Raw genomic sequence first — 12,645 nt, forward strand, 5'->3', positions numbered from 1 at the left:
GTCTGTTCTGAATAACACAGCAAATGGTTTTCCATTCCCTTGCCATCAGGTAACAGAAACGCGGACTGGTCCTCTTGGCTGCAGTAACTATGACAACCTAGATTCTGTCAGTTCTGTTCTGGTTCAGAGTCCTGAAAATAAGATTCAGTTGCAAGGTATGTAGGTGCAATTTCATTAATTTGTTTTGAACTGGATGGCATTTATCACACTATTTGTTTTTTTCTTTTTTCCCACCTCATAAAAGGTCATTTTCCTAATTTTTTTTCTTTTTCTTTTTTTTTTTTTTTTTTTAGTAAGTACCTTCTAGACAAAGCGAAGGAAATGTCAGTAACTCCTGTTGCCTTTGAAATAAAAAACAATATCTGTCCCCCATCAGAAAATAATTTGAATAATGCTGTTACCATTTTATGGCCCTATTTAGCAGTTACTTATGCACCTTTTATACTGCCTGAATCCCCATTGAGTTCACCAAGCAGGGAACAATGTTCAGCATGTTCAACCTCCTTTGCACACACTGAGTAGTAGCATCACTGGAGGAGTAAGACTTGGGCATAAATTTAGGAAGACTCTGAATAATGCAGAGTCGAAAGGCTCCTCTGGGACTTTTAAGAAAACCAATGAAGGTAAGCATCACATTTATCAGAAAAATAACAATAATAGAAAAGCCAATAAAATAAGAGGTATCATTCCTAATTCCGTTTTTGCAGATCCCAATAGATGCATACCCCTACCTGCATGTTAGGCACCCCATGAGCATCTCATCATTACTCCTATGAAAGACTAAATTTTCTTTAATTTACTTACTTGTGTATACCTCTGGTACAGAGGGTATAACAGCAGCATAGCAATATATATTGGACTGCTGTTCATACATACTGCTGTATGAACAGCAGTTCATACCTCTGATATACTTGTGCACACATACAAAGAGAGCAGGGTTTGGTTCTCAATTTGCAGTTACAAGTAGTTAATTACACAATTATTTCCAGTTTTAAGCATTTTTGCTATYGGTTCATAAATCAGTTAGATAGTGTGAAGCTTTTGCTGATTATTAAGAGTGATTGGAGTGATTGTCAGGGAAAGGTTATCTTCCTGTTTAATATATCCATGGGCTTTTTTTTTTTTTTTTTTTCCTTTCCCTTCTCCCTCCAGAAGGAGAGAACAGGTTAAACACCATACAATCACACAATGATTTTACAGGCAATATATTTTTTTACAGACAATCTCATCATTTTCACCGGTATGCAGTGAAAAGTCTCCAGAAATAATTTGCCATTTTAAATGGTCTCCAGCATTTGAATGACGTTTGTCAGTTAAAGTTTGGAAATTAGTCTTTGCGTCCGTCTGAGAGAGGTTAGACACATGCCACTGGCTTGTCATTAAAAGAAATATATTATTAGAACTGCCTAAACTGTTTCATATTTATCATGCACGAGCTGAACAAGATGCAGGATTGCTTATCTAGGCTTGCTTTGCGTTTCACAATTTCGAGGCTTTTCACAAGCACACCAGCACGTTGAAAAGTAAACCCAGGCAGCAAGAGTTTTACGAGTTTTCATACTAGGCAGAAGAAAGCACAAAGAGAGCTGGCTTTAGCAATGCTATCCATGGTCTCTTATGGTTTTGTGATATGGCTTTCTACTTGAAAAGTTTATAAAATAACCRCTACAGCCATTATTTTTACATACCCAACAATAAGGAACGAACGTCCATGGAATTGAACAGGTGCCTATATGGTAGAGGTCTATATCACAAATAACCTATCCATCTACTGAAAAGCGACTTGGTCCACAAATAAGTGCCACTGGTTCCAGCGAGACTGATTTTGCTTTCAGGTGCTTTTAAATATGGCCCCACAGCCACAGAAAATAAAGCCAAATGTATGAGGTGCCTTGCTGTGGTTCTTTGGCAGGTTGTTTAATACTGCAGCTAGAGAGACCAATAGCTACGGATCATTTAAAATGCTTCTATATAAAATATTCATCCCCATCACTGGGATCATGTGAACAACACTCAAAATTTTCAGATGAGGAGGTCTACGTTTCTGGCCACAAATATTCTGAATTTTTAATTCGTCTGCTCTGTGGTTCTGATGTAACACACTCTTTTGCAAGGTCTCTGCTTGACACAACAGGGCAAGACACAAAAACACATTTCGGAGTAAGTTAGGACATAACGGGAGCTTTTTGAAACAGAATAGCAGCTAGACTTTGCACCCCTTTCCACATAAAACCTTGAGTAGATTGAAGAATGAACTCTCTTTCTCAGGGTTTTGAAGCCCTGCCCAGCTCATCCAACTAATGGTCTCTCTGGCATTTTGAAATCCCTTCCAAGAAATAGGTGGCATCTATTTGATAGCACCTGGCCTGAGCCCGTTCCAGCACATACTGTGGCCAGAGTGCATCACCAGGTGAAGCGGGGCTACACAGCATGTTATAAGTCCATGCACTGAAAAAATCAATAATGAAGCTGCCAGTTGTTTGATTTTGTCCAAAATGATATAATTACGGCTCCTAATGACTCATCATACACATATTTTGCACTAAACTTAGTGAGAAAAGGCCACTAAATAACAGTGTTATAAGGCATGAAATATCAGGCTAATTTTTTTTTCCCTAACATTTCCTCCAGCTCAGCTTTTCCCATCCTTCTTGGTTTGTCTCTACAGAATCATGTACAGATAATTGGAGTAATTTAGACACATTGGTACTTTGGACATGTCTTGTTGTGTCAAAGGCAACACGGAGAACAATCCCACTACAGACTGGAAATGTTTACCTTCACCACTCTCTTTTACCGATTAGACTGTCTCTTTAGTTTCCTTGCTGCTGTCTTTCAGGATTGCTTTCCCTTCATCGGCACTCTCCAAATTTGCATTAAATGCTAGCACCAAGATAGTAATTCAGCTGCAGGCTGCAAAGCTCTAACAGCTGAGACTGTTCATTCAGCAATTCTTAACAAGGAGAAGTTGATGTCATCCTTTCTTTCCAGTTTTGACAGCCTCCCCCAGAAATAAATTGCCCCAGTAAATGCTCTATCTGAGGAGCACAGCTTACTAGTTAGTGGAATTCTTATTCCTTACCGAGGACTTAATTAAGTCTTAAGAAAGGAAATATATGACATGGTGCAAATGCTAGACAGACAGCAAATTGACCTACATAAGCCATAGTTTCCTTTCATACCTATTTCCCCCCCCCCCTTTTATTTTTTTGTTACCAGTTAACATAGGTTGTGGGAAGCATTCCTCTGCATTTAATAACATAATGCTTACTTTGTTTCCTTCAGGTCTTCAGGTCATCCTGCCCGAGTATCTGCAAGAGCATTTTGTACAGGCAGCTCTGAGCTATATTGCCTGCAACTCGGAAGGGGAGTTCATCTGCAAGGACAATGACTGCTGGTGTCAGTGTGTGCCCAAATTCCCGGAGTGCAACTGTCCCTACATGGACATTCAAGCCATGGAAGAAAATCTGCTTCGCATAAGTGAGACTTGGAATGCATACAACAGTGAATTTGAAGAATCTGGTAAGAGGCTTTAAATAATTTCTGTGTGTTGGGCTGTAGCTCGCAAAGTGTATTTGTACAGCAGCCTCCATTTGCAATTGCCAAAATGGTTCATATGTCCAAAGCTAAGCAAATACTTAAGTGCATCCTTGACCAGAGTCTTAATTATTATCACATTTTGATAGGAAAGGTTGCCCTCTCCTCGTGAGGTTCAGCAATGTATGTAATTGCATTAGGATTTCGGCAAGCTGTGTTTGAGCGTGCATCTGCTGCACTTTGTGGAGTCTGGGGCTGCTGAGGGCTTGGTCCCTACTGGAACAAGAAGTGTATTGGTGGGAAGAGACAGCAGAACAGAGGAGAAACAAGGTCAGATATTGCACAGATATTCTGAACTTTTCTTCTGAAACAGCAGCTTCAGCTCACTTCTTTTTTTCAACGTTGGGTCAAAGTTTCTCTTGTACTTCCCTTCTATCCCATCCCTCCAGAGATACCAAGACTGACCTGGAGGGGGCAGTTTGCCTTCAGTTTACCAAGCCGTTAGCAATTCATCCATCGTAGTTGGTAGCTTGCTTCTTCACGTGATTTCTGTTTAAATGGACTTATCCATTTTGTCTCTACAACACGTTTTTGCCACACTGGTTTTCTCTAAAGCCTCAAGGTTGGCTTCATACATCATTTCACCTGTCCTTATCATCAGAACTTCCCGTCCCGTAGAGAATGGGAACTGCAGGTAAAATCGGCTTTTGAACAACTGTTTTCACAACTCACTCGCTCAGTAATATCAGTAACAGCTGCCTAGCCAGATGGTGGGAAAGGTAAGGCGAGCTCAGCAGAGCTGGGAAAAATCATGAGAAAACAAGAGAAATGATGGAGATAAGGAAGGAGGAGAAAAAAAAGCAGGAAAAAGCAGAATAAAAGCAGAAAAAGCAGAAAAACAAGCAACTCGTTTGAAGTGAGTTGCACTAGAGAAAAAGAAAAAGGAAAAGGAAGAGAGGGGGAAAAGCCAATGCAATGGGGATAAGGAGAGTGTGGGAGAATGGAAGAAAGATTGGTACGACACTTAACTGTGAACATGCACATCTGCGTACATTCTTTTTTACCTTAGTTGTTGTATCGTTAAAGATTGGTTTCTCAATTCAGGGTTGAGATTTTCAAAAGACCCTAAACCAGCTGCATTTTCAATTGCTGTAAGTTTTAGTGAGATTTGAGGCGTAAAATGTATGAGTGTCCCCTCTGAAGATCTCAGGCCATTTTTCCAGCCCCTGTCTCACTCTTCAAATGAGGATACAGAACTTATAATATATTTTCCCTGGAGGATCACAGACATCACTGATTATAAAAAGGTTTCATTTCTGTGTACATAAAAACAGCATTTTTGCAATGGCTGTTTTGACACCATTAGTCATTTCTGGAGTCATGCCCTGTAAATCAAATCTACTGAATCTACAGAAGGACATGGCTTTGTTTACTGTATTTTGCCCTGTTTGAATGGTATGTCACATTATTCAGTGACTGAAGAACATCACTTGCTGCCACCTACTTAACAGCAGTTTTAGCTTGCAGAAAGTGTACCGGGTAATGTACATATTTCTGCCTCAGTAGAGGACTCTCATTGCAAGCTCTACAGAATCGTGTGCCAGGGGCATCACTTTGCTTTTGAAGCAGAATAGCTAATTGCCAGCTACACCTAGCATCCTATGCTCAGGATGCAGAGACTCAAATGTCGGGGGGGGAGAAGGAGGTAAGAGTTAAACTCCGCGCTTTCACAAAAGGCTCTAGCTGTACTGTGTTAATCACTAAAATGACAACTCTACATGCATGTGTCAGTTAGGTAATTGCTAGGAAGTGTGTTTAATAAAGAGAGTGAAATAGAGATTATTAGCATCAATAAGCCCCGTGCCATGATCTTTGGCCCTTGAATTAATTAAATTACTCTTAATTTAATAAATATATAAAATGCGTATGTCTAAATCTCACAGGTAGCTTAGAAATTCTCTGCTTTCATTTATAGACTGTTTTGCATAAAGACATGCACCGCAAGATGATTTAGGTGACCTCGCTGTGTTTGGGTCTGCAATTTGTTGGAAAAAAGTTGGCAGGTGAACTTTTGAAAGATAACTTTGTTTTTGCCCATTCAACCTCCCATAAACCTATATAAATCATAGGTTACTATCTGAAAAGGTCTTCCAGAAGAAGTGTCACACCCAGACTGTAAACAGATTTCTAGCCACGTTGACTGTTGAGAGAGATTCTGAAAACTGTCGCTATTATGAAACATTTAAGCTATGAAACATACTCTTAACAAAGATCAGCATTATCTGATTCATGTTAATAGCACGTTTTGGGAATAAAAGTGCCTCCTATTAAACAAAAGTAATATTTTAAATAGATTTTGTCTGACTTTTATATGGCAGATATATCCTTCAGGCTTTGTCTACATCAGCATGAGTCAGCTTTTGGGATAAGAGTACCTCATTTTTGTTGTAATGAATTTATAATAAAAATAAATTAGCTGGACAAGGAAGTGTGAAAGAGGGCAAGAGGAGGTAGTGATTTCAGGTCTGAGTAGATAAGGGAGAGCATAAGGCAGAGCTACTGAACCCATATAGCCTATTGCTAACTGCATGGGAATAAATGAATGAATGAATTCCTTTAACACATATGACCCCCAGATCCAAGTTACATACAAGTGTATTCATTTTCTGACTTTCCTGCCTTCCAACCCCTTCCTTATCTTATATATAACAAAACAGTTCTCTGAATAGAGAGGCAAATTTTGTCCCCGGATACAGCTCTGTAAAACCTACTGGGTTCACTTGAGGTTATGCACATTATCTGTGGACAGAATTTAGCCTAAAGAGGAAGAAGCAAATATTCTGTTTAAGATGGCTTGTTTGCTGTCAGTGTTATCTCTCCTTCTGTCTGTTCTAGATAAAAYAACTGAGGAATAGATTTTTCAAAGGCAAAAGTGGCAGTTCTTCTGTTCCTAACGCCCATTTAAAATCAATCGGTAGCTAACTGCTGTTTGTATCTTTGAAAAATCTCCAACTGAATCTCCAGGAATAAAGAAAAGGAAAAAAAAACACATTATTTTCTCTAAGACCTACTGCTCTCTTCCAAATTAAGCAGATTACAATATTGTTTTGCTTTTCAAGTCATGAGATGCAGAAAGAAAACATCTACCCCTAGTTGAAAGTCAAATCTCTCGTATAGGACAGTCGCAACTGCACGTAGCTAATTATTTAGTACGGCCACTTTCTGCATACATACCCAACCATGATGCGTAATCATGTTAAATGAATGAGAAATAACATGAGAAGGAAAGATGTGCCTCACTGAAGAATTTTGCCTGGTTTCCATATAGGAGAACTTTGATCTGCAATTGGGATTATGCTGGCAGTGTCAGTTCGACTTTAAGCAACTGTGATTAATAGAGACTTGAAGACCAAGTGAAATTCCAATTCAGAACGTGTCATTCCTCATTACGTGCAGGTTTCATTTTGCTCAGGCTCTTCTGGCATCTTTTAAGAACTCCAATCCTATTTTGGAGGACATGGAGCAGTATGTTATTCATCTCACAGTAGACTTGGCTGGCTTTTTCATCTTTCTAGTTGCCCTCCAGAAATACCTACTTGATCACAATTAGCTCAGTGAGTTTCCTATAACCTCGTACTATCAGGGTACGTACTGTGTTCTCGCTCAAAGAAAAGACAAGAGAGCTACTTCAGATTGTTTACTCCGAGCCATCTGCTTGTTCCTTATCATACCTTGTGGCCTTCAGACTTAGCTGCTACCCTTGCAAGAAGAGCAGCTGTTTCCTTATCAAAAACCCATCCTAAAGCTGTTCAGCCTTTATTAACAGATTTTATTAGTTTCTCGAGGCCATTGGCTGAACGATGGTGCAAGCAGAAATCTCTCTGAGAACGCCATTCCAAGAAGCCGTGTTTTTTCACCATAATCATCAATTGGCTTAAAAATATCACACCTGATGCAGTCAAGCAGCGTTTCATTTATCCTTTCTTTATGTGCACGAAACGAGCCTTTTTATTGGAATTTATAGCGTAAAAGGACAGCTAAGATAATCTAGTAGATCTCTTGTTCTCACAGGCCACTAAGTTTCCCTGAGATCCCAGAACAGGAGGTCCAGCAACATTTAGATTAAAGCACTGCAGTCTTTGCTAGTACGCCTGTAGCTTCCCTCTTTTTTTGTGTGTTGTACTGTTAATGCTATGAAATATTGTCACTTTTCCTGCATCCCTTTTATCCCTAATATCAGGACCATGTACAATCTTTGGCTCCCCCTACTACTCTGCTCTCTCAGTAAACCTTATTTTTCCTGTTCAGGGAAGATTTTTGACCTAAGTATCCAAGTGCTACATAGTTTCACACACTAAACAAGCCTCAAATGATTCCCTGAGAAAGTTTCAAAATTTAGACATATTTAAGGTATGATAAGACATTTCACAGCTTACCGTCCCAGCAGCGTTGAAGATGGTGTTAGTGAACATCTTCTCTTGTACATCGCTGATCTGGGACTCTTTTGGGACTCTTTTGGCAAGACTTAGTACACAAAAAAGCAAATTCCAACATGCAACTCTGCTGACCACTGGCTGGCAACAGCACTCTAGAGAGTTTATGACCCACTGCTTTAAAACACCTGGAAGGCATAAAGACCCACAAAAATGTCATATAGCACTTTCTGACAGCAAAGTTTACAGAAAGGCTGTGCTTTAACAACCTGCCCATTTTGCCAGCTTCTCCCACACCCCAGCTAATGGGAGGAGATTGCAGAGTAAGAATTAATACTGCTGTAAGTAGCGTAAGCTTTCACCACAGTTACTGCTAGATGACCATTTTTTTTGTCCTCAAAGGGCAACAGAATGATTTCTCTTTAATGTCTTCTGTGCTTCCTTCCAAGTTGCTTCCTAGATTTGGTTAGTAGTTTTTCCTTGGTATAAAGAAAATAAGAGAGATACAGCTGATTGATAACTTTTCTTTTCTTAGTAGCTATGAACCAGCATAATGGGATTTATAGAGGAGACTAGTCCAGCCAAATACTCTGTGTTGTCTGCAGAAAAGTAAGAATGAATATGGAAGTTGATGGAGGAATCTGGCAGCAAGGATAGGAATATGGTCCTGTATGGAACGATAATCCTCCTGTGGTTGGCTGCTGTGTACCTTTGGAAATCTGGCCACTTCATTTAAACAATTTAAATGAAAACAGTTTTCATGTGTAAGTGGCCCACTCAGTGACATCTAAAAGAAATGTGTAGCAATCAATGTTGCGACTTCATTACATTTTACAATTAGAAAGTCTATTAAAATAAGTAAGGACGTGGATGATAGGATTGCTCAAACTATAGAAAGTGTCAAAAGCACATTTCTGTAATTTCACTTTTTATCACTAGCATTTATGAGACCTCCTGGAAACATGTAAGTAAACTCTCTTCCATCCAAGCATTTATTTTCTTAAATAGCTCACATGCTTGCTACCTTGCCATTGCATTTTTCCCAAGTGTTGAGATGTTGGTTTTTTTTCTGTTGAAGGCAACAAAACACCTCTTGGAATATTTCTTTGAAGGGCATGGCATAAGGAGATGTGCAACAAAGATATTACGAAGCATGTTTTCAAAACAGCTTTGAAATGCAAAGCTTATTTTTTCTAACATTCAGTTTAATTATAAAATAGTGTAGAAGGAAATAGCATGTCTGCAACAAATTGGACAGAAAACTTATCATCACAGTTGTGCTTTCAGGTGCTCCAGTGAAGTGCTGAAAAACATGCTTATTTTAATCAGCTGCAGTCCGTTAAATTCATGGATTTGACATATGTGCTTAAGCATTAAGCATCAGCTTAAATGGATCAGAGCCAGAGCATCTAGGACCTTGAAGAACTTGGCCCACTGAACACAAAAGCTGTTTACACTACCAAATGTGTGTCTTCACAGACCTAAACAAACATCAAAAATCCTTCTGTAAATATTTTGAAATATATCCGGCTACAGCTTTAGAAGACAAACTTCTGGTTTCAAATGCAGAGTTTGGGTCTTCCGACTTCTACATCTGTCTTATAGAGATATTGTAAAAGGCAAAATTCAGTATCACAGAAAGTGAAAGTAGTATAAATGCAGCCAAAGCCAATTGATATTAACTTTCAAATAAATATTTGCTGAAGCTGTTTTTTCATTGTACATCCACTCTCCATCACTGCTGTGATTGCAAAGTACTAGCTGAGCTGAATTGCTATTGCAAGCTATTTCTTTTTAAGTCCCTGGATTCAATGGATTTGGACTTCATGGCTAAAGCCCTTCATAATTCCATAATAATTCCAGGATATCTTGCTACTACGCATTGATGCAGTCTACCTGTGCCGACTTGCAATCGTCTGAAAAAATCCAGAGTTTTGAAAGGTTCACCTGAAAATTAGATCTGAATCCTCAGTTAACATGCAGCAGCACTACATGCAAAGTTACCAAAGTCATTCTAGTTTGCATCAGCATAGGATTTGTTCTGAGAGTTTACAGTACTTCTTCCTTGGTTCAATTATATTTTTCTTTTTCTTTATAACAATTGAAATATTAATATTCCCAAAAATCTCTTGCAAAAAAGAACTGGGTGTAAAGGGTTGAGGAAAGCAGGTTCTAACAGAGTGGGTGATAAGCTTATTACTGAATTAAATATCGGTAATGCTGCAGATGAGGAAGTTCAGGCATCCCATTCTTTTTGAGGGTAGCATTTGCATCTTATATAATTACTTTTATGTTGAAATCTACACAAAGTAATAGAAGAGATCATCTCCACTATGTTCTTCCATAATATTCAGTGAGATTTAGAGAATTATCCATTTAATAGTGTGATGAATTTATATCTCCATCTTTAAAATTACAAAACCTTGTAGCAGTGGCAAAACACCATATTTTGATAAAACACTTTCAGAATCTCCCAGATTCTTCCCATTACCCTTCTCCTTTGATTCATATTGTCCCATATGAAATCTGAGCATCCTGTGAAAATGTCAACTTTGAAGCAAGAAAGGATCTTTCCACTAAACACATCTGTTTCCCAGATCTGCGAATCTATTTGATTGAAAACAAACGCAGAAGAAGCCCAAAGCTGGTCCTGGAAAAAGTGAGGAATTACCCTTCTCTCTAGAAGTTAATCTAGATCTTAATCAGTGGGAACTCATATGCAAACTTCCACATTCACTTTGGCAAATATTTTAACCGTTGAATACCACTAAAAGACAGAATGTGTTTTAGCTCACTCTTTTCATTTTGCAGCTGCTGGTGGTATTCACCTCTGAGTCGTTCGAGTCAGACCTCTCAAGAGGTTGGCCAACCATTTGCTTATATCCTTATGAATTTGCTACGGATTGGCAGCATTGCCTTTATGATTACTGAAGCCTTAGAAAGCTGTAAAGAAGGAATTCTGTTTGCTTCCAAAGTCAGAAAATGGCCGTGAGAGTTACACAGGTACATAAATACATCCACAGCAAGTGATCGTATTTGCTCTCAAAATCGACAGAAACCTCTTCTTATTTCTCAGGGAAGAGGATTTCACTGTCTCATTATTCTTGCTTCCAGAGATTCTTGGATGTCAATCACACAGTTATATACCTGTTGAGGAGTTTGGGGGGTTATTCTGAGTCAGTTTGAATAATAATTAAAAAAATAGCGGAAGTAGCCAATGTAATCAGAATGATTTAATTCACCCCCCCCAAAAAAAATATTTAGACTGAAATAAAACTGACACAAACACAGCCAGTGAAACAAAGTGTAAAGTTAAATATATGAGGACTGTGCTGAAGACAAAAATCTTAGACATCTGGTTTGACAGAACGTGTTATGATGACAGCCAGTGACAAATAAGGACGTTCTAGAGGAAATGTGAATTCCCATGTAAGCCGCAATGACGTTTCCGTCATCAGATAAATAGCAGCTTTTTCATCATACCATGCCATGTTGTCATTTTTGGAAGTTTTGGAATCGTCTTAATTACGAAGTATATGAATATTTTTCAGCAGTGCATGAAGGAACGCAACTAGCGTCTCTCACATGTGGTTCGTTCTTTCTCTTCCTCTTCATCAGGCAAGTGCTTTAAAATATTGCTATTATAGTGTGTCATATTCTTTCCAGGCAACACTGCAGCCAGACTGAACTTTGTGATGTTTAGCTCTAGCCATCTCTCTAGTTAGTCAGAAAAATCTAGTATAATTTTGTTTGCCATCCCAGTAAGCCACTGTTTTTTGCTATTCCTCTGTTGGGAGTTCTTTCTGAAAGCTGCTTTAGCAAACGTGGGCACCAGGGGATTCCTTTTTATTGCCTCTCGCTATCTTCAAATCAAAGACACTTAGTTAACAAGTAAAAAGGTATTTTTTTCCTAGCTGCCAAGCCTGCAGATTCACTACAGAATGTAGACATCAACTTGAATTCTGGCCTTCTCCATTATTATCATCAGTAATAACCACCCTAAAGCCCCCAAAATATCCTCAGTAACTCCTGTGCAGCTTATCTTGCTTTAAATTTTTTTCAGACTTTCTTTGGTTAATCACTAGGTAAAATTACTTTGGTTTTTGTAGGGTTCCCTGTGATCCTTTTAGTATACAGAAAAAAAAAATTGAGAATCTACATTCTAAGACATTTTAAAACATAGTTCGTGTACCAAATATCTCATTTGCACCTGTTTCAGATTACTAAAAATGAGTGCAAGGGCAGAAGCTGAGCTGCAGGTTTAATTTGGAAATGTCATATTACACATAGATGTTGCTATGTCTCCCCAGAAGAAACTTCTTGCTGTTGTAACAGAAGAAAAGTGCCCAGACTGACTTTCAGAGCCCATGCTGAGATTCCAAGTCTTAAATAACATTGTGACATGAGTAGATTTGATTTGGCATTACAGGCAGCCAGTAAATCTGGAGCCCCGTGCTGCCATTTGCAGAGAAGACATTTTCCACTAGAAGTTCTCCCTTACAGGGGTCCAATAACATATTACTGATTTTCTGGTTACCAGGTTTTAACTCAGATGGATGTAGCTAAGTTTGAAAAGGAAACCTGGAATTAAGGCTGAATACTGAAGGATATCTTCGGTTTATAAAAACACCAAACTTAACCTCCTTCTTGAACTAGCTTTGTTTTCATTAATTCA

At 38.7% G+C, this 12,645-nt stretch overlaps 1 protein-coding gene across 2 annotated transcripts in view; it reads left to right on the plus strand.

Moving 5' to 3' along the window:
* LOC112968203 (BMP/retinoic acid-inducible neural-specific protein 3) overlaps positions 1-12,645 on the plus strand; it is a 192,019-nt gene that overhangs the window by 131,630 nt on the left and 47,744 nt on the right. For both annotated transcript variants that reach the window (XM_026070185.1, XM_026070186.1), the window contains 2 exons: positions 50-155; positions 3,286-3,522. In XM_026070185.1, coding sequence (XP_025925970.1) covers positions 50-155; positions 3,286-3,522 — 343 coding nt within the window. The remainder of the gene's footprint in view (positions 1-49; positions 156-3,285; positions 3,523-12,645) is intronic.

Source organism: Apteryx rowi, unplaced genomic scaffold (assembly GCF_003343035.1).
Source record: "Apteryx rowi isolate R43461 unplaced genomic scaffold, aptRow1 scaffold_306, whole genome shotgun sequence".
Classification (NCBI taxonomy): Eukaryota; Metazoa; Chordata; class Aves; order Apterygiformes; family Apterygidae; genus Apteryx; species Apteryx rowi.